Here is a 26384-nt window from a genome sequence, read left to right as displayed (position 1 = left end):
CTGCTGTACCACTGCTACCTCAGTGTCATCCCTGGGCTGCCTATAGAGCAGACCCGCTCCAGCCTGGATTGGGAAGGGCTGGATCAAACCATTTCTCAGTTCAACGTGCCAGCACCCTGGTCAGGGGCTGCATCCTGACCAGGAGCTGCTTGTGCAGGTGTTCCTCCCTCCTTCCCACTGCAGGTCCCTGTTCATAGTTATGTTGTTTTCCAGATCTGAGTTTTACCTGCCTACATTCAAACCTCAACCGCCAAAGGAGAAGAGAACCTGTTTGGATTCCTTGGCATCTCAAACAAGACGCTTCAAGATTAGAAATGTGGAGGAGGCAGTCATAGCCCTGAAAGAATCGCAGGGTCTTGCCCAATCTGTAGGAGCAGAGGTAGATTTTCTTGTACACCTAGTGCTTGTGCTGCCTCCCCAGCCTGCCACCAACCAGTCATGCTCGTGCTGACCTCTCTTTTTGCTGCCCTGTTGTCCTGTGCTCTGAAAGTTGGCCAGGCAGCAGGGCCAGTGGCTGGATGTGGGGAGAGGGAGAAATATGAGAGTTTTTCTTGGAGGAGCACGCTCAGATTCTACAAGCCTGTGTTGAGTGTGGAATTTTTTTGCTTTGTTTTCTTCACAATGTGAGATGAGGCTTTTATCTGTATCATCATGGTAAGACCTCCAGCTTCCTTCCCAGAGCAAGCTGTGATGAGTCCTGATCTCCATGTACCCTTTTCCCAGCCCAGCCAGACTACCTGTTTCCAGGTGTCTGCTCTCACCCAAGAGCTGGTATTACACTGTTGGCCCTGGAGCTGTCTTACAGACTGAGACTTTGCAAAGTGGCCGTCACTTCCTCCTAGCATAGAAAATGGCTTGTTTTTCAGGTGCCACCACAAACTCGTGCAGGCTATTACACCCCACTAGGGTTGACGGGATTCAGGTGCTCTATGGATGTACCGCACACTTCCCTTGAAGCGCAGGAGGTAAGAGGGAATCCGTCTCACTCATCCATCGCCAGCGTGGCAAGCAGGGCTGTAGCTCCCAGTCCCACTGGTGGCCCCCAGCACTGCACACAGAGGGGCCTCACGTCCCTCCAGGCCCATACAAAGTGCTGCTGAACCAACTGGCTGTTGGAGGGGCTGTGCAGGACATGTTGTAGGACACTCCAGGGACGCTGTGCAGCACCTATAGAGGGCATTGCTCCCCCTGGAACACATCAGATAGTCCGTAGGAAATTTTTGCAGGACCTTTTGCTGAGGCACCTTGAGAAAGCAGCATTTAAATCAAAGAGAGGGGAAAAGCCTCAGAAGTCAGATTAGCTGGGCCAGAGTCCTTCCCTGAGCTCCAAGAGCTCTCACTCTGAGTCTTCCCCTTTTCTAAAAGCAGTAAGAAATGCTTTTGAAAGGCATTAAAAAGAATAAGTTGTGCACCAGAGAGAATTTCTGCTACCAGGAGACATCCCAGTTCACTTTAATGTAATGTGTTAATTCATGCATTGATTCCTGAGTATGGGAGAAGATTTTCCCCATGGTCCCTCCATTGGTCAGTGGCACAGATGCAGGAAGAGATTAGGGTGATTGTGGCCGTGTTTGTGCAGTGGCTACAGCTGCACTTTGGTCCAGGATGCTCTTCTGCACCCATTTCCATGCTCAACACCTCAATCTCTCCTGTCCTCCAGGCTTTCAGTATTGTGCCAGTGTCAGGTGTGCTGCAGCCAGGAGGGAGCCAGCAGGTCTCCTTCACCTTCTTTGGCCACCTCAACGCCATCTCCAGTGTCACGGCGCTGTGCCACGTGGAGGGAGGCCCCACCTACGAGGTGATGGTGACTGGGGAGGCCTCACGTGTCAGCTACTCCCTGAGCCTCCGGGAGATCAACTGCGGCTCTCAGGTACCACACGTGTCCCCTGGTGATACAGCCCACCAGAGCCCAGGCTAGCTCTAGAAACTCTGGTGCCGCCAGGTGTGAGGAACTGCCTTGGTGTGGGGATTTGCCAGAGACAGAATTAGAGCCACATGCTCTGCAGTGCCAGATACAAGCCACAACAGGGACCAGGCGAAGGAGAAAGGAGGAGGCTCTCTGTCTTAAGACTCCACAGGGAAGATATTATTTCAAGTGAAAGGAGCAATGTAAAAGAGCCCTCCCTGCTGCATGGGTTTTTATACTGTTGCAACTTACGGGGAAGTTGCTAGCAGTTGTCCAGTGGGGAATCTTCAGGGGAGGAGTAAAGGGAATACATCATTTTTTTGGGATAGGGCAGGGGGAGGAAGGGTAAAGTCACATGGGCCAAAGGGGCATCCAAGTTTAGGAGAATTCCAAAGGGGTGTTGCAGTTAGGGATTGGCCCAGGCTAAGAAGTGGCACAGGTTTGGGAATAAGGGGTTGGGTTGCCTTGACAGGCAGGGAAAAGAGCTGGAACAAGGGGTGGGGAATGGCATGAAAGACAGCATTGAGGCAGGGTACAAATCAGGGATGAACCAACTTGGGGAGAACATGGAGGTGCAACAGAGCAAATTATTTGACAATAAACTAATAAAATAAACAGGAACTGCAACACCCTGGCACAGCTGCCTTGGGACCACGGCCAGCAGGTTCCTGCCCACCTCGGTCCAGGGCTCCCTTCCCTTCCCAGCCTCTTTGTTGGCCCTGGGGCTTGGAAGTACAACCTTTGAGGGACACATCTGGCATCCAAGCTGGTTTAAAATGGCCATCTCCAACCCTCTCCAAAATGTTGGGAGTGCCTCTTTTTCAGGGTACCTAAGACTGCCTCCTGAGGAAGGCAGGATCCCGGGGGGTGCTCTGAGGGGCATGTTCCTGAGACATGCTTCTGCTGATCCACTCTCAAAGCCTGACCTCCACGAAGATGCTCTTGTCTAAAGCTCTTGCTTAATCCACACAACAGTCAAGGGAAGAAGTTGGGCTTCCAGTCACTGTATTTGGGGAGACTGTCCCAGAATAATCCCCACATCACTCCTTTAACTGAAAGCCCACAGATATTTCGAGCTGCTGGCCCTGTCGGTGTTGCCCTGTGTTGAATCCCTTGTTGCATGTATGTTGCTTGCCAATACTTGCATGCAGGTGCCTTTTCTCCTGCAATGCCTCAGTGCTGTCTCTGTTTCTCCTGGCTGTTGGTGACCCCTCAGAGTGCAGAGGGCCCGTGTCCCCCGGTTCATTTATTGCTGGCCCTCACACGGTTGTTACCACACCGCTGTGTGCTGCCAGAGCTCCCTGGTCCTGTGCAAGTGCCCTGTGTCTGGGGGTTCCCCGGGTTCCCAAGTGCCCTTATCTCCTCCCTGGTCCCTGCTCCCATGATGTGTCTGCTTCCAAGCCCAGGAGAGAGGAAGGAGATTCCCAGCAGCAGGCCTGAGTCTGTAACTTCCTGCTCCTGTGCCTTCTCTCCAGATATTTAATGAAATTGGTCACAGCACGGTCACCCTGGTGAACACTGGCAAGATTGAATTCATCTGGACCCTAAATCCCAGCGCTGCAGCCGAGCATCTGCCTGGTGTGTTTCTGGTCGATCCCACCATTGTAAGTAGCACAAGTGACGACCCCAGCCCTGTGCCAGGTGGCCCAGGAGAGTGTTAAAAGGAAAAAAAGAGGGTGGGGGGAAGGGGGAAAAAGTCAGAGGGGAAAACCCCAAACCCAGCCATGAGAGAGACAGAGCTGTAAGCAATTTCTGCCGGGGGCAGAGGAGATCAAACAAGAGCTGTCCTGATAAGACTCCCCCAGGCCTTGGCTGATGGGGGCTCTGCTGTCACAGGGCAGACACTGGCAGGAGGCACAAGTGTGTTGGTCACTGTTCTGCTGTAAGGGAAGTAGAGGAGAATTCTTTTTGATAGATTTCTCAGATGAAAATAAGGCACAAACGCAGCAAGTGTTATATCTGAAAACTGATTATTGATAAAGAAAGGGTATGGTCCCGACCAGAAGGGGATAGAAAAGAGAGCAGGGAGAGAAAATGAGCAACGGAGACAGCAACAGAGGACAGGGACGGAGCGCTACCGCCAGAGTGCTGGGCCGCTCTGTTGGGTCCTGCTCGGCAGATGGAGGAAGTGTGCTGCCAGCAGCACCGAGCGTGCGGTGCAGGGGCTCCATCTGCAGCGGCAGCAGGAGCGGCTGTCCCGGGGCTGCGGCCGGGCCGGGCTCAGCAGCTGCGGCTTGGCACCGGGCACTTGGCACTGGGCACCGGGCACTTGTCTCCGGGCACTTGTCTCCGGGCACTTGTCTCCGGGCACTTGTCACCGGGCGCTTGTCACCGGGCACTTGTCACCGGGCACTTGTCACTGGGCACTTGTCACTGGGCACTTGTCACGGTTGGGGCGCGGCGGCTGCTCCCTCGGAGAGGCAGCGGAGCACTGGGTTGCCGTGGCGAGCGGGGAAGCGGCGACAGCAGCGTAGACAGACGGGGAAGAGATGGCTCTGCAGGGAGCCGGACCCTCCAGGTGCTCTCAGCCCAACAAAAAAACAAAAAATGGTGGGGAAAACCTGGCAGTGTTAACTGCTTCGATATGGTAAGATTCCTCCCATAACTCACCCCTTTTAGGAAGATGGTCAAACGGGCAAAGTTGTTAGAAGATTGGTCAGACAGGCAAAAATTTCCTGGGCTTTGGGGTCTGCCTGCCTCCACGGGGGAGGTCTCTTGCAGCCCCCTAGACAAAGCCTGCCTGCATTGTCTCCCAGCAATCTCCTTTACACGTGGGATGTGTTAAGGCTCTCAGCACATCTACAGCCCCTATAGTAATTTTTCACCCCACATCAGAACGTGTATTTATAACATACGTTGTGGCATAATTAAAAGTGCAATTGGTTGCTCACAGTCACTCTGGGGACTCCCAACGGCTGAGATCTCGGGTTGTGTTGGCACTGGAGTGTTTCTGAGGGTCACCTTACCGTGCCTGTGTGATCACATATCCCTTAAGTAGGCTTGCTGGTCTCTGCCTCCTCCAGCTTTGTTGCTGTGCAGCGGCTTTTTGGGCCAGGGAGCAGCAGGGCTGGAAGAGCGGGGAGAAAAATTAACAGCATCCCACTGCTGTCCAAGCTTCTCAGTCCTGCCTGGATGCCTTTGAGGCGAAGCAGCACTCCTGCCTTTGTCCCTCCTTGCAGTGGGAAGAGGAAGCCAATTGCTTTCCCATTTCTTCATGCCTGTCTCCTACAAGGGAGGAGAGGAGCTGCTGGCCCTGCTCAGTGCGGGGACTTCCCCAGTGGCAGCAGAAGAGCCTTTTTTGATGAGGTGGGCTCTTGCTGGCAGAGGGCAAACCCCATTAGCAGCAGAGCTGTGCTCACATCAGGCTGTGCTGGGGCTGCAGCCTTATGAGCCCTGGGGAGGACACACGGCACCCTAGGGTCAGAGGCTCGACTTTCTGGGCACAAGGAAGGTAGAAGGTGTGAGAAACGAAGGCCACTCCTTAGTTAAAATTTAAAGAAAATTTAATAAGAGACAGTAGGGGACAAAGTCAACAAAGGAGAAGTAACAGCGCTGGGTGCTTGGCTTGGGTGCTTAGGCACAGCCAGAGGCACCCAGGCAACACAGCAACACCCCTTATATACCCTGGGTATTGCATCAGCCTAATCCATATCTACAAATGCTTGTACATATTGAAATATTTTAACATAGTTCCTCCTCTGTCCTGCCTTTTTGGAGCATGTGCAGATGTCCTGGTCCCAGTCATTTGTTACCTTTCAGCACATTCAACAGGTTTCCATTCCTTCACTGGTTAAACGTTATTATTACAACAGCTCTTCACCAATATTTATATCACAACACAACATTCGCATTAAAATAATTCTAAACCTTAGCAAAACTTCTTTTACAAAAGTCAACATTATAAAACACGTAGTATTTATTCTAACAGTTGCGAAAGCCAACACTGTAATGTATTTGTCACAAAGGTGATGTGGTCTGATGGCTTCTTCTAGATGAGAACCTGTCTCCTCAGCCTGTCTGTCCCCTGAGCCATCCCCATCACTCTGATGCATTCCCTCCCTCTTCTCCTGTCCCTGCAGGGCTCCATTGCACCTGGTGAGAAGCAAGTGCTGAAATTCTCCTACGTGCCAGGATTACCAGGAGCCTTCAAGAGGACTTACCAGCTTAAAGTGGGTGACCTGGACCCAGAAAATATCCTCCTGAAAGGAGAAGCGTCCTGTCCCATGATCAGCGTGAACCTGCCCTGGAACATCACAGGTGGGCACTGCCTGTCTGGCCCCAGGAAGGGCTCCTCTGGTTTTGTTCCCTACCATATGCCCGTAGGGCAGTTCATGCTCACCTCTACCGAGCCTGGAGGGCTGCAGGACTCCCAGACTAAGTCAAGCCCCCTGGTTGCTTCATGAGTCTTGAGCAGAGGATGCCGTGTGGGCTTTGTCCCGGGAACCAACCTGCAGAGCTTGCCAGCACATCTGGCAGGGTCCTGAAGGATGATGGCTAGACTGAAGGGCTTGGGAAAGCTGTAAGAGAGGCTGGCAGGGCTTCTGGCAGGGTTGGAATTCTGTGACGTTGCAGGGGATGAGATGCTCCTTGGGGGGTGGGAGATGGGTGGGAGCAAACATGAGGATTCAGAGAGCAGCAGCAGCATCCACTTCCCATAGATTGCTTCAGGGATTTCTTTTTGGAAGAAACCAGTGCTGGGAGGCAGGGACTTCCCAGCTGAAATGGGACTGGCACTTTGCCCACACTTCTCTTTGTGGATATTTTCTTCCTTCAGGAAATGAAAAACATGAGAAGCCACTGAAACAGCTTGTAAAACCCCTGCATCAGTACAGTCGGAGGAGTATATCAGCTGTTCGGAAGAAGTCTCAGACCCTGATGACTGAGACCTTGAAGACTCTGAATCCAAAGACTCGGGACCTGAAGCCCCGTTATCTTGGCGCTGGCACTGTAGTAAGAACAGCTACAGCCTTGTTTGGCACATGCGACCCTCCCCATGTCACCTGAGCCCCTTGCAGCCCACAGCAGCTCCCTGCTGCACCTGGGACCTCCCTGCCCACTTACAACCATTTGTCACCTCAGCATTGCCCTTAGGGCTGCCACTCTGCTCATGGCCTCTTCTGGGGCTGCAACAGCTCTAACCCAGGGAGAGATCAAAGGATGGAGTTCAGATGGTGCTCTGAAGGAAATGCAGGTCATTTCTGGGGAGTTTCTTGGTCCCGACCCAAGCCCTGCTAGATTTACAGACCTGAACAGCGGCTGCCTGATTGTGCCCTGGGGCTGTGCTGGTGGTGCTCATTTCCAAGAGGCACCAGCTTCATTCTGGTTCCTTTTCAAAGCAGTTTTTGTCCAAGCTGCCTTGGTACTAGCTGTGGGCAGGCAAGCACCTGGAGCTGTGGAAGGTTCCTGGCTGGTCTGTCTGCCTGTGGCCACAGGGCAGGTGTCGGTGGGGTGGTGCCTTCCCGAGAGCGAGCTCTCTGGTCAGTGCGGATAGCTCCCACAAACCACCAGATGCTCTGAGGGCTAGATGTGGTAATAATGGCAGACCAGTAAAAGGGAGAGAGGCTTGCTGCTTGAAGAGGGTCCAACTCTGTTTATTGGAGGGTCCAGGCGAAGCGAGGTAAAGAGATCAGGTAGCAGGGTGGCAGGTTGAAGAGGCTCAGAGGCAGCAAGCCCTGAGTGAAGGAGGGTCCAGGGTATATAACTGGGAAAGGATAGGCGGGGTAACTGTGGAAAGAAACCAGCCAGAGAAAGGGTAATGGGAGGAGCAGGGATGGGGTGATTGGAAAACAACCAATGGAGGAACAAGGGATGAATGACAAGTAATAGGGACCAATGAATGAACACAGAACATTGAACTTTCTGGAACAGGGGATTGAACTACAACTTGATGGACAGAACAGTATTTGCATCTGAAACAAGGAACTATGGGAAAAAGGTTCATTCTCTCTCCCTAAACTACACAGTTGTTTCCTCCCAAGGCATTTCTGCCTCATAACTTCCCATCTGACATCCTATATCTGCCTGACCAGATCAGTTTTCCTAACAGTGTCTGGGCAGGCAAAGATGCTGGAGTTGTGTCCCTGGAGATGAGGTCCTGGCTAAGAGAGCAGGAGGTGTCACAGACACTGAGCAGCCAGCCAGGAGGACCCCCACACCCCCTCTCAACAAGAGCAGGGAGGGATCCTTTCTCAGGTGCAAGCTGGGCCTTGGGAAGGACCTTTGCTAATCAGCCACTGTCTTCCCTTTCCTTAGCCAAGCTCTCAGCTACAGATAGACACGATGAGGACGCTGATAGAGAAGGCTGATCTGGAGCTGCAGCAAAAGCTCACATACTATCCCCCGAAGAGCAGGTTCCCTGACAAGGAGCTGTGCCAGAGTCTTGTCAAGTGAGTAGGGACTCCCATCCCCAGGTGCCCCATGGGGAACACCCAGCCATGTCCCCTTCTCCTGAGAGCTCCTTGTGTCTGCAGAGCTGGGAATAGCCTGGACTTCAGAAAGGGTCTGGTCCCGGTGGCTGTGACACGCTACATGGGAACAGCAGAGTGTTCTCCCTTCCCCAGCACCACGCTGAGCTTTGGACTGCTCAGCTCCCCACAGGTGTGGGGTTCTGTCCCTAGAGCTGGGGGACCCAGTGCAGACCTTCAAGCCCTTCCAGACAGCATAAATTCTGTTCCTGCTGATTAGCTCTGAAAGAGACAGCTCCCAGCTGATGTCTTGGTGCCAACTAACAGAGCACACTAAACAAAAGGAGAAGGGAACTGCACATGTCAGCAAATCCTTTAAAACCCAAAATCAGATGGCTTGAACCCTGGTGGGGTGGCAGGGCTTATCCAGGTAACTTGGTCCCTCTCTTTGCACCATCGTGATGCAGCACAAGCACAGGAGGCTTCAATTCAGGAAGAAGATGCTCTGCAGAACAGATCATGTGATCTGGTTGCAGAGCAATGAAGATTTCCTGTGGAGGCAAATCTTGTTCCTAGGCCCCAAAGCAATGTCAGGCTCAGGCTATATACCAGGCTAGGCAGTTTCACTGAGACCAGTGGAGACCCAGTGTACTCACACTGGCTTTTCATGGCAGAGCAGCTGTGGCCAGTGTCCATTTTAAACTAATTTTATTTTCAGGTACCATTAGAAGTTGATAAAACCTAGGACCTGCACTCCTCCTGACTTCCCAAAGTCATTGCCAGGTGGTCAGGCCATGGGTTTCATGGGCTTGAGCTGAGTTTTTACAGCAGTGAATAGAGAAATAGCCACTGTCTTTGTATCCTCCATCCACTTGGATGTGTAGCCAGGCTGTGGTTTAAGGACTGTCCTTACTCCTCCTTGCAGAGTTGAGCTGCCCGAGTATGTCCTGGACATGGGCCCTGTCCATAAGGGTCACATTGAGAGAAGCACTCTGGAGATCACCAACCCAGGGCAGATCCCAGTGTCCTTCCAGGTTGATGTATCTGTCCTGCCAGACACAGGTAAGCGTGTAGAGACACTTCATGAAGCTTGAAGGAGGTGTCTCAGACAGATTAGCTTAAGCCACTGAACCTGGGGAGGTTTCTGAGCTTTTTCTTCTCAGTGGCCCTGCTGGGAGCTTTAGAGGCAGAACTCTCATGCCCAGGGACTTGGTCTGCCTTGTGACTGCCCAAATGCTTCTGTGCAGGGGCCAGATGGGCTCATCACCCTGGTCACCTCTCAGCATCTTCTGCCCTTGGCTCCCACGAGCAGCAAGTTTCTTTGGGCACTCTATGGGCTAGTTTTGTCAACCAGTGGGGTCTGCTGTGTTTTGGAAGTGCTTTGTTTGGAGTTCACACTGTCGCAGCTCCTGTATTCAGCCTTTATTGAGGAAACAGCCTGTGAGATCCTCTGGTGGATCAAAAGAGGCTTCCAAAAGAGGCCTTGAGGCAAGGCTGCACTTCCATCACACAGTGGCTCACTGCATCTGAGGTGTGTTCAGTGCAGTCTGAAGTTTTTGTCCAGGTCACAGCACAGTGTGGGGCTTTCCCCAGACCTCTCAGCCAGGACACCTGTAAGGCCTTAACATGCTTATGACACATTTTGTGTTTCTCATGCATCTCAGCTGCTCTGTTTTCACCTCTTCAAGGTTTCAGTGTGGACCTGGACCACGTGCAGGGCCTGGCCCCCAACCACACCGTGGTGCTTGAAGTGCGCTTTGAAAGTGCCCACCAGCCCCAGGGTGACGTGGATGTGCTGCTGCCCATAGAGGTACCACAGCTCTTGGGGCAGCCAGCAGGCTGGGCACAGCAGCAGATGTCACTTGGACCCTCCACTGAATTCTCTGTCCTTCTCCAGGTGACAAAAGGCCCCACATATAACATCCGCCTCCATGCCACCGTGTCTGAACTGTCGCTCGAACTCTCCAAGAACAGACTGCACTTCTCTGACATCCTCATTGGGCAGTGCCAGGTTGAGACCATCCAACTCCACAACTGGTTCCGAGTACCCTGCAAATGGTTCATTACTGGCACCAAGCCTGTTCTGAAGGTAAAGCACAGGCGACATTGAACATGTAACTTCTTGGTTGTGTTTTCTTTCTGTCTCTTGCCCTTTCTGCTCCTGTGGCTGCCTGAGCATTTGGGTCTACAGTGCATTTGAGGAAGCTTCTGAGGGTCTGGATCCAGGCTGGTTTGCCTGGACCTGTTCCATTAGCTGATGCTTTGCTTTTCTGCCATCTTTGCCCATTCCTCCTCCTCTGACGACAGTAGTTCCCTATCTGCCTGCCCTGTCTACAGGTTTGAATTCCAGCTCTAGGCTTTGGGGCCACACTTGCTTTGGCTGTGGGTGCACCATATCAGTGTCTCAGAGCACGAGGAGACCTCACACAATTGATTTCTGTGCCCAGAACAATCACCTCAAATACACGACACCAGCCGTACCTCAGAAGCAGCAGGCGCTGGAGGATGAGCCCTGTCCCTTTGAAGTGAAGCCCTCCAAAGGAATCCTTGGTGCAGGAAAGTGGCGGAACTTGCAGATCCGGTTTACACCCAAGGAAGAGGTGAGATTGGCAGGTGTCGGCCCAGGAGGCCTGTCAGGGCTGTCTGGAAATGAGGGCTTGGTGCAGAGGGTGTGGTATGAGCTCTGCCTTCACAGGGAGCTTTCTGCCAGGCCCATACTCAGCGTGGCTCAGTTCACCCCACAGAGCACTCCCATGAGATGTGCTTTGAAATGCCCACAGGGACCTTGCACAGAGAGCATCAGGGCTGCCTCTCAGCATATGGGGGCAATGTGCCCAACTCTCCTCAGCCTCCCCCTTGCCTGGCTGTATTTGCAGCTGCAACACTCAGTACAGAGCAGCTGCCCACTTGCAGAGGATAATCCTGGAATGGCCAGTCAAGGCTCATCCTGCTGCAGGACTGACAGACAGAACAGCCACCACACACCTTCCTGGGCATGGTGGGACAGTCACCTGTAGTGGTGTGCTGCCAGCAGTGCCTGGGGCTCTGGCCTGCCTGTACACTCCCATGCATCTGGGGATTCAACTTAAAGGATGGAGCATTCCCAAAAGTAGTTTGCCTGTGGCCGCTGGGTCTTGGAAACTGGTAGTGTGTAACAGCATGGACACAAGTGCTTCTGTGCTCACAAACAGTCCCAGGGATCTTTTAATTGCTCAAGAGATGTAACCATCTTTTGTCTGGCTTGGACCAGAGCCAAACACTAAGCAGAGATGTTGACCCTTATTTCTGGCCAGCGAGAGCTGATTTGCCTCTCTCCTGGAGCTGATGTTTGCCTGATGCAGCAGTGCCAGGACAGTGTCTGGACACTGTAACCCCGAGGGCCCTTCCCATGAGCATTGCACTCCTGCATGACTAGGGGAAAATGTCTGACAGTCCATTGTACATGCATCTGCTACCAAATACCCAGTTACAGTGCACACCAGGATTCATCCCAGTTACTCAGACCAGGACACAGATGCTGTAGTCCCTAGCAGAAGTAAATATCTGGTTTCCATTCACCTTGGAGGGACTGATAACACCCTGACCTTGGGGCAAGAGTTGTATTTGGGGTCCTGTCACCTGGATGAGTTTTCTCCACTTTTCTCTTTTCAGAGGTCTTACAGGAATGAGCTGGAGTTAAACATTTGTGGGAGCAGCAATCACTTAAAGCTGCACCTCTCAGGACAAGGTCTGGAGCCACGGTTGGAGTTCAACCCCCCAGCACTAAAGATGGGATGGGTGCTGGTGGACAGCGATGGGGTGGAGGCCACAGCAGTGGTGAGGAACCCATGCGACTTCCCCATTGAGTTTTGCTCCCTGGATTTTGATGAGCAGTACCTTGAGGAGAAGAAGGTGAGAAGGCAGGTCTGGTCCCCATGTACGTGCTGCCCAAGCTTCACAGCACTCCAGCATTCCCAGGCTTGTGCCAGGGAGATGGAGGCAATCCCCAGGGCAAAGGCAACTCTGCTGACATACCTTGGAAGGACTTAAATAGTTTTTGTTATTGGGAGGAAGGGAGAAGACAGAAATCGGGTTTGTTGAGTCTGTGTGATCAAAAGGCAAGAAAAGGAATCTTGTGTGTGGTTTCTCTTCCCTACACACACAGATCCTGCGGATGGCAGTGGGGTCTGAGTATCAAAAGAGCTTTTTAATGCCTCCATGTGCTGTGGGTAAGACTCTGCCTCCACAGGTGCTAAAAGACCATGAAACAGAGAAGAGAACAAAGGCCCAGCAGGCAGAGCTCAAGGCCAGGACTAAGACCAAGGCCAGGACTGAGGCTGAGGCCAAGGGCAAGGCAGCACCAGGTCAGAAAAACTGTGAGGGTTTGGCGGTGTCTTTTGACTGTGGTTACAGCTGGGACTCCAGTCCATACACACTGAACTCTCTGTCACCTTGCTCTCCAGGGAAAGTCCGTGTTTTTAGCAGCTGTCTGTTCCACAGATGGCAGAGGAGCTCTTGGGTGAAGGGCTGTGGCATCCTCTACCAACCCTGTGTGTAGCCAAAGCAAACTCCTATCTGCCTGCCACAGACTGGGGAAATAATCAGGATATTCCCTTGTGTCCCTTAGCCACAAAGACTAGGATTGAATGACTTCCTCAGCCAGTAGGACCAAGTCTAATATCAGTGGCTCTTTGATATTTGCACCTTCCTAGCAACAAAAGAACAAGAACATGTTGCTTTCACCAAGTTTCCTTTCCTGGGATCTGAGGGGATGGGGAGGATGGTGAGGATCAAAGGTAGGCCGGAGGCTGACCTGGTTTTGCACTGCAGCACATCACAGGACTCTCACGTTCTGTCCTGAGTCCATGGTGAAAGGGACTGGCAGTCCTGTCTCTCGGGCTGTCATGCGCCACCTGAGCATTGATGCATCTTCAGAGAGGCAGCCCAGAGGGATTGTTGTCATCATCCATGGGCCACCCCGTGCAGGTACGTCAGCTGCAGCCCAGGGCTGCAGGGAGAGGGCGGGCAGGAGGAACGTATCCTGGTGGGCCATGGTGCTTAAGGCAAAGTCCTCAGCTGAACAGGAGGTGGAGATGATCCTCTTGGCTCTAGAATTCAGAGCTTGTACCCACGCTCTAGCTGCCTCCCCCATGGCCTCCCCTGGAGGGACACTTGATTTCCCACTGCCCTTTTAACTTTGAAATCTTGTTGGAGATTTTTCCAGGGCCTGTCCCTGCAATGCCTCCTGTGCCAGTGTCACCAAGCATCCCCCTCTCTCTCTCAGGAAAGACAGAGATAGCAGCAGGCCTGTGTCAGTACTATGATGCTGCTTACATATCCATTGACACCGTGGTGAAAGAGGCCATGGCCAACGATGGGAGCCCAGCAGGGCTCAGTGCCCGGGAGCTCTGCACCAACGCTGCCATGGAGCCAAAAGGCAAAGATAAAGGTAATGCTGGTAAGGAGAAATGCTGGACCCAGAGCTTGAGAACCCCACCTTGAATGTCCACTTCTGCTTACTCAGAGCAGCAGTTTTGCAGTCCTTGAGTCTCTTAGGGAACATGGCTGAAGTGCATCTCTGGCTTGTCTAAAAAAAAAAAAAAATCAATTTTAAGGGCTCAGTCAGAGGTTCTTTTATAGCCCCTTTTGCTGCCATTCTTGGCATGTGGTTGTTTTTCTAGGGGTGGTGAAGCACACCTGTCTCTTTCCCAAGTATTTTATATTTCCTCAAAGCTGAATTGAGCTTGCTCCTCGTGGGCAGCAGTTCTGCCCTGCACTTTAACAAAGAAAAGTCTTCTGAAGTGGCTCATTAAGCCACAGGAAGACTGACTGTTAGTGTAACCTTGCAAGTGAGAGGAAGGGAAGGACAGCCTCCCAGAGGAATTTCTAATGAGAGACATGCTCCAGATGAGCTCTTTTCTCCAGAGATTTACCTATGGCCACTGTCAGGTTACACAGCTCGTTGGGCTGTTCCCCATGTGAGACTGGAGACTTTCATGAAACTTCCTGGGCACTTGGTACCCTGAGCTCTGCAGGGTGAGGCCAAACCTGGCTCGGTGCAGGGGGAAGTTTTGCACTGCTCAGTGTTGAACCTGGCTGGGTTGGGAGCTGGTGGGAAGGAAAAGAATCTGGGTCACAGCCGGACTTTTCCCATAGGAGGATTTAGCTTCAGTGGAGACAGGTGATGCAAGTGTGGCAGGGCTGCAGGTCTCCACAGGAGAATGCTGGATGGGTGCAGTGTATGGAAAAATTACTCCTGGAGGACGAATCTTTGGCTTGATCTGCAGGGGAACTGCTGTGCAAGCAGCGTCACCTGTGTGCACAGTTGTTAGGAGGGACATAGTGCTGACTTTAAAATCAAGTATGGGATGGTGTGCTTTACCTGCTGGTAAGAAAAGCAGGGAAGGAGGTGCTTCTGGGAAACAGTGCTCCCAGTGCCCAGCAGACTGGGGAAAAAGTGCCATGTTCCTTCCCAGGGTTGTGCCTGTTGTAGGGAAAGGTGCCTGCTTGCTTTCAAAGCCCCTCTGAACCATCTGTCCCCTGTGCAGGTAAAAAGCCTCACCTCACTGCTCAGACCAAGAATAAACAAGCCCCTGGGGAAAAAATCAACAAGAAGGATGCCAGAGGCAAGCATCCTCCAGCACAAAAGAAGGTGCCAGCCAGCAAACCCAACATAAAGGACACCAAGGTAAACATGATCTGCCCTGTTTGATGCCTGGGACCTTTGCATTGTCTTTGAGATGAGCAGGGGCTGCTTACAGTGGAGGCTCTGTGCCAGCCACGGCCTGGTAGGTGGGTCCATAGTGCCACGACTTGGGCTGGGAATGTGCTCTGGCAGACAGCTCCACTGCTTCTCAGTGGTTTGCTGGCAAAGTGCAGTCCTGGCTAGTGTGGCTGCAGGCAGTGAACAAAGTGCTGGAAGGCTGCACTGGAGGCTTGCAACCTTGGGTGTCTGCTGGCCAAGGCATGGGCCCTCCAGGACCATCCCCTGGAGCCCCCAGCCTGCACTGCAGGGCTGTTCTAGTTTCCACTAGGGAGGAACCCCAGCTCCAAGCCCAGCAGTGGGAGTTGTTCAGGGCTTTCCACCGTGGTTTCTTTTCCTTACAATGGTCCACATTGCAGTTCACAGTTTCCACTGCTCCTGCGCCGCAGCAGCTGAACATTACCAGCAGTGGTGGGGAAGAGCTGAACTTCTTGAGCTGTGTGCTGCCCAAGGACCTGCTGGTGGACATCCTCAGTGAGAGGCTGAAGGTGTGTGGGGTGGGGGAAAAGGAGACATTGCTGCTCCGGAGAGGCAGCACTGGGGTACAACTCGGAGAGGAGGAGGAGGAGGAGGAGGAGGTCTGTACATGCTGCTGGAGGATGCTGGACTGTGTGCAGGGAGCCCTGGGGGAAGCTGCAGCTGCCCTTATTGGCAGAGCCCACGGACAGATCCAAGCTGCTCTTAGCTACTGCACTTGGAACAAGGATGGCTGGTGACATCTGGGTTTGCAGTGCAGCTGCGAGCCCCCTGTGTGCAATGGCTGACTTACTCTTCCCTTTATTCACAGGGTAAAGACTGCTACAAGGGAGTGGTCTTTGATGGCTTGGAGACCCTCTTTGCAAGCAGCCTGGAATCTTCTTTGCTCTGTGTACTCAGAGCTGTCAAGAATTGTCATCATATTTACATGGTGAACCTGCATCAGGATTATGCTTCTTGGAAAGCCAAGGAGGAAGCTGAAAGAAAGAGGAAGAAAGCTCAAACAGAGAAGGAAGGTGAGATATCTCCTCTCAAATTATCTCTCTGAAGCCCTCAACCATATCTCTGTGTATCTGGATTTGCAGCAGAGCTTGTAAGAAATGTTTTTATTAATCTTTTTACCTTCTGCCTCAGTGTAACCAGTACTCCTATTAATCTTTTTACCTTCTGCCTCAGTGTAACCAGCACTCATCTCAGAGCTGCAGGAAATCTGAGGTTTAAAGACTCGCCTTAATCTCTAACATTAAATCTTGGGCACAAGTGCCAGCTGCTGTAGCTCAGTGACAAACGACTGTCCTCAGCCTTGGTGCACTTAAGCCAGGCAAAGCCCAAGAACCACACTGCCCGGCCATAGTTTGGGGGATTGTCTGAATTTTGGAGCAGGGATATGAGCTCCCCAATATCTCCTGGTATGATAGGCTGGGTCAGGAAAGGCTGTGAATCCTTGCAGCTGACACAGAGCATCCAGCTCTGCTTGCAGTCACTCATGGTTTCTCCTCTGGTTTAAAGAACGGCAGCAGAAAAAAGCTATTCAGAGGAACAGAGAACATGTCTTGCAAATGGATGAGGATGAGTATGACACCCTCCCTGAGGAGAAGAAAGCAGAAGTGGATAAAATAATACCGGAAACGAAGACTATACAGACGGAGGGGTGAGTAAGCCGTCCATGGGTTACTGCTCAGGGTCCCTAGAGGGTTTCCAAGGACTCTGAGCTCAGAGGTATTTGATAGCAAAGGCCAGAAGCAACACAAGGATGGCCACTCTCTTAGCTCCCTGGCTCCCAAGAGAGGAAGCACCTTCTTCTGTTGAGCTAGAACATCATCTTCTCTATTTTAGTGGTGAGCCCTCCTGGCTTACATGCTGCCTGCAGGGAGCTGGGCTCTGGGCTTGCCTTGGCACTGCCTGTAGAAGTCTCTTCAAGTCCCTGATGTTGATTTATACCTTCTTTATCATCTCCCTTCTTCACCAAAACGGTGGGATTGTGCTATGGGCAGGTGTGGGGCACAGGGTCCTGGTCCTGCCACAGATGAAGTCCTTGCAATGCTGAGCTGCCAAGGTTCTCCTTATGGTGGGACACCACCCATAAAAGCTCACATCCTTTAGGCTCCTCTTCCGCTGCAGCAGTAGGCAAGCTCTGCTCCAGCAAGGCAGCCCAGCTCAGGACTCACAGGAAAATTGTGGAGCTGGGAGTGGAGGCTGCTTGAAGCAAGCCTGTGTATCAGGGCTCCTTTCAGCCCAGGCTGAAGTTGGTTTCATGGCGAGGTGACAGACAAAGCTGCTTCAAATTGTTTGCATGGCAGATAGCACTGGTTTGCTTGGTCACAGCTGATTCCAGCAGGAAACCTGGCTGACAGGAGCCTGTCTTGCAGGAGAGGATTCCTGCAGCCTTTGCTTTCTGACTGATAGGATTATTCACATGAAGGGGCAGGCTGTGCCCAGGGAGAAGGGGGCTGAATGAGCGGAGGATGAATTGTAGGAGGGATAAGCAGATGTTAGCAATCTGTGTTCTGCTTTAAACTGGGAAATCAAGAGACAAAGAGCGTTTTCAGGCATCAGCACAGAGAGCTGGTGGATCAGCCTTTGGCATTGGGCTGGAGGTGTCTGGGTGTGCCTTAAAGAGGGAGGTTGCAGTCGAGACTTTACGATAGCAAGGCGTAGGTTTGGCTGGTCCTGGAGGTCCTCTTCCACTATGGCACTCACTTGGGATGTTCCCAACCTCTGTGGGTTGAGGAAAATCCACAGAAATGGTCTCATGATTCTGCCTGGCCTCGGGGTCAAGGAATGAATTGCAGGGCCAGCCAGGACTAGTGAGCCCAAGTTTCTGGTGGTGACTCTCCGTGATGTTTTCTATTTTGTTTGCTGAAGGGAGCTGAAGGAGGTGGCTCAAAAGCTTGAGAAGGAGACAAAAGACTTAGGGGAGGAAGAGAGGCAGAAGGAGGAAGAGAAGCAGAAGAAGGAAAATATACGTATCTCTGTGGGGAAGCAGCCTGAAAAACCACAGAAGGAAGCCAAACCCCCAGAGAAGAAGGAAACCAAAGCCCCAGAGAAGAAGGAAACAAAAATCCTAGAGAAGAAAACCAAATACCCAGAGAAGGAAACACAAATCCCAGAGAAAAAAGAAACCAAAACCTCAGAGAGGAAGGAAACCAAAATCCCAGAGAAGAAAGAAACCAAAGCCCAAGAGAGGAAGGAAACCAAAGCCCCAGAAGAGAAGGAAACAAAAATCTCAGAGAAAAAGGAAACCAAAGCCTCAGAGAAGGGGGCACCCAAAGCCCCAGAAAAGGGGGACTCCAAAGCCCCACAGAAAAGGGGAACCAAAACCTCTGGGAAGGAGGAAACCAAAGCCCCAGAGAAGGGGGAAGCCAAAATCCTAGGGGACCCAGCTGAGATGGAGAACTTGATCCTGAGGTTTCAGATCTACGAGTCGTCACAGCAGAACATCGCAGAGGTTTTCTCCTCCTGGGACAGAGTTCAGGGTACTATGCAGTTACCTATGATCCAAAAGGGAAACAAGTCCCAGCCTTCAGGTGAAAACAAAGGTCTAAAGAAAACCAGTAAGCCTCAGGAGAAGGTGAAGAAGCCTGAACGTGAACGTGTAGGCCAAAGGAGTCTTCAGTCATCTCAGCTGGGGATGCAAAGTGAAGCTACAGAAGGGGCAGTCAGTGACAAGCATGTTGGGGTGCCATGCCTGGACATCCAGGTCTCAGATCCTAAGGCCATGATCAGGGAGATCCTGAGGGATGGGAAGCTGCCAACAGAAGACCAGGTAAAACCCTGCAAGGCTGAGATCTTGAGCTTGCCATGGTCATGGGCCCTGGAGCATTGTGACCCCCAGGTGATAATGGCACAGAGCCTTGTCCAGGCCCCTGATGATGTTCCACAATGGCTCTGTACCATCTGTGTGGATGGGGAGGTTATCACCATCCCTCAGATGGGCAGGAAGTGTGAGTGCTTTGTGTACAAGTGTCCCATCTGTTCAGAGTTTCCCAGCCCGGAAATCATTATAAACAGTCCCAGGACAGGGCAGCTCATAGTCATTGTTTTCTTCCGCTGAGTCACTTGGGAGAGGTTTCTCTCCTGGTCCCACTTGTAGCTCTTGATTCTGCTCTGGAGCTTGCTCACCCCACTGGGCATAGCAAAGCACTTATACTTCATATAAGTTAAAAAACCCATTGCCAAAAGCCCAGTGCCTTTGAAGAAGGATGAAGGAGACAGAAGTATAAGCAGGATTTTCTCTTCTGATTTAGATGCTGAAACATCTGGGACTGCATCCTGACGGCCCTCCCCTTGCCCCTGCTGCTGTGCTCTCCATGGTCAAGTACCCAGAGGAGCGGCTGGGCCAGGCAGAGCGTGTGGAGCCCTTCACCATTGTGGCACCGCGAGGTGCTGCTGTGGAAGACAATCTGGTGGGTGCTCCAGTGGTGCCAGGGCAGGGACCAGGCTGGATGGGGGCATGGGGGACAGGTTGGATGGAAAGAGCATTGTGGAGAGGTAGTGAAGATGTGATGGGGCCTCGTGTCTGCAGGTCTCCTTTCTGTCAGGGATGGGACAAAAAAGACAGCTCTGTGGAGACAGAGCAGTTCTGTAAGACAAGAGGTAAAAAATCACTTAAAACCATCAACTTGCTTTGAGGAGAGTCCTGAGTTTGAAGGAGTGTCCTAGGCAAAACACCAATAAGGAAGACCAAGTCCATGGGCAGGTGGACTGACTTATTTATTCTCTCTTCTGTTGGTGAACAAACCCTCATTTTGCTTTCCAGGATGGGGATGTCTCAGGGCTCACCTCTCCCTCCCTTTTCTCTCTCCCCTTAGGCCGAGGCCCCAAATGTGAAGGGCAGTTCTGCTGAGGGCCAACCAAAGACAGGTACAGCAGCCAGCAGAGACAGCTCTCTAAAGGAGAAGCAGAGAAGTCCCCAGGATTCCTCTGCAACAAGGTCCAAAAGTATGCTGGAAAGTGCCTCAAACCCCACAGAATTCCTCAGGTGAGGCGCACAGGATGAAGTGATGCCTCTGCTTCTTTGGTCCTCTTGCCAAACAAGGCCCATCATCCCCAGCTCCACAGTGACCCTGTGCCAGTGCCTCCACGGGATGGCGAGTGCACCCTCCTTGTTTCGTTTGCTCCTCAGCAATGTCTGAAGGCTCCTCTTTAATTGCCAGGCTGAAACGGTACCAGTGGCTAGTGCCTGCCCACGGTGAGGTGAAACTGAAGGTCCACTTCTCCACCAAAAAGCCAGGGAAATTTGAGCAGACACTGAGGTTTGAGCTTGTGCAGACAAAGCACCCGTACGAGCTGCCCTGCTGTGGCACTGGCCTGTACCCCAGCATCAGCCAGGACCCACGGTAAGGCTGGCCCCTGGCAGCCCCCACAGCACAGCTGCCCCTGAACTCACAGCCAGGGCTGACCCCTGGGGCTTCTGCCTGGGCAGATCGTGCTGCCTGAGGTCACCCAGCACCTCCTCCTGTGCTGGAGCTGGCAAGGCAGATGGTGCCTCAGCCACCAGGAAGGGTTTTGGCTTTCTGACTACATTTCCTACTTGGAGCATCTCATAGCTCCTCCTTCCCCACTTTCTCTGCCCAGGCTGGTGTTTCCACAGTGGAGGGAGACCATGGAAGCAGATGACATCATCTTCAAGGAATATGTTGAGAGCACAAAGCAATTCCATTTTGGACCGCTGCTGTGTGGGAAATCAAGAGACTGGTATGTTCTGCCTGCTGGGCTTTGCACTTTTGTGGACACACCTAGGGAGAACAGGCTGTCCTGGTGGCACAATCCAGGGCAGTCCCCAGCAGAGTCCTGGGAGACACATGGGTTTGAAGGACCACGGATGTGTGAACTTGAGCAGGTAAGAGGCAAATGAGCCTTGGAGGAGCTGCTCTGCCTGCCCAGTGGGTGCCTTGGTGGCCACCTTGGTGGCCAGAGCCACAAGCTGCTGCCAAGTCCAAAAGTGATTTGGGGGCAACTTCTGTTCCACTCCACATCTCAGCTTCACCCCTTAGAAAATGAACTTTATGGTGATTTTTGAAATGCTTTGAGCTCTGCAAGTAGCCTGATCAAGCAATTATTCTGTAGATGGTTTTGTAAACCTTTTCTTAATCTGGAATTATTAATAAGATTTTATGGTTGACCTGCCAATGGGTATCGGGAGGAACGTACAGCAGGAATTACATTTTCCTGTAAAAACGTTGCATCCTCACTGCTGGATAAAGTTTGCCTAAACACACTCTCATTGAAGCTATTGTGTATTTCTACTTTTACTGTCACTCTTTTTTTTCAATAATATTTCAGATCTTGTCTCCATAGGAACTCTGGAGGGCTAAGTCTATTTTGACAGCCCAAGGAAATGAAATCAAAATAGTTTAAAATAGCAGACAATCATTAGCCAGATTGATGGATGGTCTGGGATTTGTGTTTGCTTCTTTTACCCTTTCACTCCAAAGTCATTTCCACACCTGAGAGAAGGGTCATTTGTTATATTTTTGCATTTCTCTTGAAAATTGATGCTTTATATTTCTTTCTCAGACTTTGAGCTAACCCATGAAATTCAAACCAGTTTCATGACTTTGATGAAAAAGATTAACTAAACTCTTTTTCCAAAAGCCTTTTTTTATACCCTGCAGGGAAGGCACACCAAGAAAGAAGGGGAAAGAACGCATGTGCCTGGTGCACTGTTATTTTTCTGGGCACCTTTGAATTTGCATTGTATCAAAAACTCTCAAAGTGGCCTGAGCATCATCAGGCTTCTGGGCTGGAGGCACCAAGTCTGGGGGAAGGCATCAGAGTAAGGCCAGGCTGAGCACACGGCCATGCCCCTGACTGGGATCCATTTCCCTCACTTGTTTGTTAGAGTAGGGTCTTCCAGCACTGCTTCCTCAGGTGCACACGGTGCTCTCCTCTGTGTGTGACAAGGGCAGCAGTCTGCTCTGCAGCCTTTTCCCCTTTTGTGGACAGGTACAAGTGCCAGAACTGTCCCAGCAACTCGGAGAAAATAACCATCCTCAACAACTCCCCCATGAACATAGAGGTCCAGTTCTCCTTTGAGAATGCTGGGAAAGCAGCGACGTTCCGCTTGGACTCTCACAGGATGGCGCTGAAACCAAAGGAGAAGCAGGTAGGAGAAGGGCAGGCAGAGCAGGCACCATAGAAGTGCCCAGGGGCTGCTCCTCCTGCTCACACACTTTCAATTTCTTCCTGTGGGGCCGTGTCCAGAAGCTGACCATTTGGGCATACCCCACTTCCCCTGGCTTCCTGCAAGACAAACTCATCTGCAGCATTGGGAAGAACCCAGAGCCAGTGGTCTTCAGCCTGTGCTGCCATGGGGTGCACATGAAGCTGGAGGTCAGCCCCCTGGAGCTGTCTTTTGACAAGCTGCTTCTGCACAGGTCAGTCATCCCACAAGCACTCCAAAACTTGTGACAAAGAGAAAATATTTGACCCTGGTTTCCAGGGCATGGATGGAGCTGCTCCAAGTTGCATTCAGTGGCCAGGCTGGTGTCACCATCCGGCAGCTGACACCAAGTGCCTTCCTGTCTCTGCAGGACTGACAACAGGACCTTGGTCCTGAGAAACAACACCCTGCTGCCCGTGGCCTGGCAGCTCAGTGGGCTGGATGACCTTGCTGAGGACTTCTCCTTGTCACGAGATAACGGCACCATTGATCCCCGCTCAGAGTTTGAAGTGACAGTGCATTTCAAGGCCGGGCAGCCTGGCAGCATTGAGAAGAGCCTCCAATTAGAGGTGAGAGGGGCTGTGCCCTGCCTGGCAGAGCGGGGCACAGTGAGCAGCTGTGTGCTGCTAGGGACAGAGCCAGGAAGAGCTGCACCTGACAGACACAAGGGTGCTGTGACCCCAGCTTCTGCCTCTGCACAGCGTTTGCCAGAATGTGCAGTGCGTCCACATCCCCCCAGATAACCAGACACTGCATCCTGAGCCTGTACCACAACCACCTTGTCCCTGTGAGTGGTTGAAGGTTGCTGTGTGGTTGTACAGACTGCAGCGTGATCCTCTACATTCCTCCTGGACTTTCTCTGAAGCTCTTGCATAGTGCAACAAACTCTCCCCCTGGGATTTTGTTCCCCGTGGATTAGGGGCTGCATTTCAGAGAGGGTGCTAGGTGATTGGAGAAGGTTGTCAATGCCACCTGCTCTGAGACACCTCACACTTCTTGTGGTTGTTCTTACATCTCTGTGCCTCTCAAGGATGCTTTAGCAGCAACATTCCCTGCTGTGGGAGTGCAGAGTTGGGCTGATAGGGTTTTTTACTGCAGCAGAATCCCACTGGGGCAGCCCATGAGATAAACAGCAAAGCTTGGGAGTCCTCCAATGCTTGTGAAGCCAGGGAGGCCGTAGGGGAAGCAGCCAGCAGAGACAAGGACTGTCAGGCTGTCTACCAAAAGAATAATTAATGAACAGTGTCTGTTTCTTGCTGCCTCAGGTTTCAGATACAGAAAACATCCTGGGGATTGTTCAGACTGAAAACATCAAAATCTCTGCAGAAGTCTATGACATTCCTCTGAGCATCGACATCCCTGAAGGTCAGTGGATGCCTCCCAAACAAAGCAGTCCAGGTGCACTGCATTACCTTGGGAGGTGGGCAACCAAAGCACATTGGGATGGGATGGGATGGGATGGGATGGGATGGGATGAGATGGGATGGGATGGGATGGGATGGGATGCAAGGATGGCATGGACACATAAAGCACGTACCCTGCAAGGTGCATGGAATAAAGCATTGTCAGCGCACTGACAGCCTTAAGTCTCTCCCCTCTGAACTCTGAAGTGTGCAGCTTCATGTGCAGATTGGATTTTGGGGCTTTGAAACAACAGTGATGTGAACAGGCAGTTGCAACTCCCACAGGCCCAGCACAGCATATAAAGCAATTGGATTTGTGTTTGGAAGCGAGGAAATGGGAGACAAGCTCCTTAGGTACTAAGCCTGCAGATATTTTGAGTGGGAAGAGAAAGGGTAGACAAGTAGCTGGAAAACACTTCCAAGAATGGAAACTTGCTGAAAAGGGTTTTGTGCCAAGACCTCCATGTAGTTTGTGACCTGGTATATTCTGCAACCATGTTTGACTTTGCTCTGTGGGTTTTCTGCAGGTCCAGATGGAAGCTTGGAATTTGGAACCATTAATGTCCTGGATAATGTGAAGAAAGTCCTGAGTCTGAAGAGCAAAGGGATATACAACATTGAGTACAGGTGAGTCCAGCTGCCTGGTAGTGAGCATTTCCTCAGGCTCCCAAGCCTGTGTTGTCCCTCTGTCAATGGCTAGAACTGTTTCCATGCTGGCTGCCTCATGGTAAATAAAAAACTTGGGCTCTCTGATCTCAATTATTCTACCAGAGAATCCAGCCACAAACCAGCAGTTCTTCACAGCTCAGCTGGAGCCCAAAGGAGAGCCCCAGAAATGTCAGCCACTGAAATGCTGAGATTCATTGCCTTTCTTTGATGGTCACCTCCTTTCTCTTTCTGAGACTCTGTAAAGGAGTGAATGAAAAATTTTGTCTTAAGGTTTCTTGCAGTAACCTCGTGACTGACTGCACTCTCTGTCAAGATCCAGGATTCCCTGAGCAGAGCTGGACTCTCCCTTTCCTTTTTTTCTGGTCCAATGCAAAGTCCTGGCTGTGCTGGTGGTACCTATATTTTTAACTGCAGAGATCTCCATTCCTTCCCTTTCTCCCCAGTTTCATGCTGAAGGATGCAGGTCCCAGGATGCAAGACTTGGCATCCCACTTCACTGTTGAGCCTCAGTCAGGCATGCTGACTGCCTCCCAGTCTGGTGTGAATATTGAGATGCTCTTCCACCCCACAAGTGAAATTGTCCTCAAGAACAAGCCCATCCTGTACTGCCAGGTGAGCTGCCTGGACCAGGCTGTGTTATCACACGGTGTTCTGGGAGCATAAACAGGATAGGTGTCTAATGGAAGGAGGGCTTTACTGGAGAATCCTCTCTCCTACATACACAAACAAAGCCTTTCAAAACCATTTGGGAGGCTTCCTAAGTGGAGCTGAGCATCTGACTCTGGAGGAGGTGCTTAAACAGGGAGGGTAAATGGATGGAGGTGGAGGCTGGGACTGGGGTAGAGGCTGGCCTCTTTGCTTTGGTTACCTCCCTTCCTGTGGACACAGGTGATAGATGGCAGCTCAAGGGAAGGAGGCCAGGCTGTCGCCAACATCCCATTGAAGGTGTCAGCAAGAGCCGAGTACAGCAAGTACAGCATTGAGCCTGCCTCACCCACCGACTTCGGTACCATGATCAAGGGCACCAGGAAGAGCCGGACTCTTGTGCTGAAGAACAAAGGCATGGTCAACTTCAAATTCCACATCCGCCAAGCAGACGAGGCTGCATCTGCATTGGAAAGCAAAAGGTATGAGAAGCCCTGCACCACCCTTCCTCTGAGGAGGCACCACCCCACAGCTGGTATGTGGCAGGCAGCCACAGCTATCATCCATTTGCATCCCTGGCTAGGGGAGAGGGAACAAAAAAATGTCTCAGTATCCCCATGTGTAGTACAAAGCTGGTGATAAAGCTGCTCTGTCCAGCAATGGGTGCTACAGGCTGCTCTCTGGGAGCCATCAGGAGCAAGAAGGCTTTCCTCTGTGAGAAGGAAGGCCAGCTTTGGCCTCAGAGAAAGGCAGGGGAGCTCAGCATGACAGATATCTTTGCTTTCTCCCCTCAGTTCAAAGCAAGGGGAATCTGCTCCATCAGCTACAGAGCTCTCAACAGGAAGGAAATCAAGCTCCTCAACACAGGTGAATGACTCCTGCTCCCCAGTAGTGCTGCTGCAAGGGATGTGAGAAGATGCTGCTGTGCCCAGGCCTGGGGGCTCATCACCACAGGGTGGGACGTGGTCTGCAGGATGGAGTCCAGTATCTGCTCAGTCCCACTGAACGTTCTGTACTCTGGCTCTGACCTGGAGTTGTAGGGTCAACAGAGGGGGGAGCAGGTCCTGTGTTTGGTAGCTGTGAGCCAGCATAGGCCTGTGAACACCACAGAAGCAAAAACATCCCCCACTGAACTCCCAGTCCACAGAGCTCAGACAACATTGCTTTTTCTTGTTCCCAGTCTCTACCTCTCTCCCATCATTTCTCACAGATATTTCTGCTCTCCTATGTTACCTCTGGAGATTGAAGGATCACAGCTACCACCTTCATTCTTAACACTCGGACTCCTTTCTCTCTGCCACTTGGGACAGACTTGCAGCTCCTCTTGGCTTGTTGCTCTCAGCCTGGAGCTGCCTTTGGGCCATGCAGTCATCCTTCCCTGCCCTGGGACTGGGTGCTTGGGCCCAGCTGGAAGCCAAGGCAGGACATATTCCTTGCTGGGGTGCTGAAGGCACAGCTATTAGCCATCAGCCTC

The 26384-nt window shown here is 51.9% G+C and overlaps 1 protein-coding gene across 1 annotated transcript in view; it reads left to right on the top strand.

Moving 5' to 3' along the window:
• Positions 1 to 26384, top strand: part of LOC110482787 (axonemal central pair apparatus protein HYDIN) — an 81502-nt gene that overhangs the window by 44162 nt on the left and 10956 nt on the right. The window contains exons 25-56 of the mRNA XM_085589372.1: positions 214 to 379; positions 867 to 965; positions 1661 to 1870; positions 3382 to 3510; positions 5986 to 6163; positions 6681 to 6856; positions 8159 to 8292; positions 9236 to 9372; positions 9999 to 10120; positions 10208 to 10401; positions 10781 to 10910; positions 11962 to 12201; positions 12455 to 12653; positions 13120 to 13275; positions 13574 to 13738; positions 14838 to 14977; positions 15412 to 15540; positions 15840 to 16044; positions 16538 to 16679; positions 17894 to 18794; positions 19276 to 19434; positions 19840 to 20009; positions 20185 to 20367; positions 20606 to 20725; positions 21977 to 22136; positions 22235 to 22407; positions 22564 to 22762; positions 23459 to 23558; positions 24124 to 24223; positions 24709 to 24877; positions 25154 to 25392; positions 25705 to 25777. Of these exons, the coding sequence (XP_085445498.1) occupies positions 214 to 379; positions 867 to 965; positions 1661 to 1870; positions 3382 to 3510; positions 5986 to 6163; positions 6681 to 6856; positions 8159 to 8292; positions 9236 to 9372; positions 9999 to 10120; positions 10208 to 10401; positions 10781 to 10910; positions 11962 to 12201; positions 12455 to 12653; positions 13120 to 13275; positions 13574 to 13738; positions 14838 to 14977; positions 15412 to 15540; positions 15840 to 16044; positions 16538 to 16679; positions 17894 to 18794; positions 19276 to 19434; positions 19840 to 20009; positions 20185 to 20367; positions 20606 to 20725; positions 21977 to 22136; positions 22235 to 22407; positions 22564 to 22762; positions 23459 to 23558; positions 24124 to 24223; positions 24709 to 24877; positions 25154 to 25392; positions 25705 to 25777 (5797 nt within the window). The remainder of the gene's footprint in view (positions 1 to 213; positions 380 to 866; positions 966 to 1660; positions 1871 to 3381; positions 3511 to 5985; positions 6164 to 6680; positions 6857 to 8158; positions 8293 to 9235; positions 9373 to 9998; positions 10121 to 10207; positions 10402 to 10780; positions 10911 to 11961; positions 12202 to 12454; positions 12654 to 13119; positions 13276 to 13573; positions 13739 to 14837; positions 14978 to 15411; positions 15541 to 15839; positions 16045 to 16537; positions 16680 to 17893; positions 18795 to 19275; positions 19435 to 19839; positions 20010 to 20184; positions 20368 to 20605; positions 20726 to 21976; positions 22137 to 22234; positions 22408 to 22563; positions 22763 to 23458; positions 23559 to 24123; positions 24224 to 24708; positions 24878 to 25153; positions 25393 to 25704; positions 25778 to 26384) is intronic.

Source organism: Lonchura striata, chromosome 11 (assembly GCF_050655825.1).
Source record: "Lonchura striata isolate lonStrDom1 chromosome 11, ASM5065582v1, whole genome shotgun sequence".
In the NCBI taxonomy this organism is placed as follows: domain Eukaryota; kingdom Metazoa; phylum Chordata; class Aves; order Passeriformes; family Estrildidae; genus Lonchura; species Lonchura striata.
This window is presented reverse-complemented; position numbering and strand designations above follow the sequence as displayed.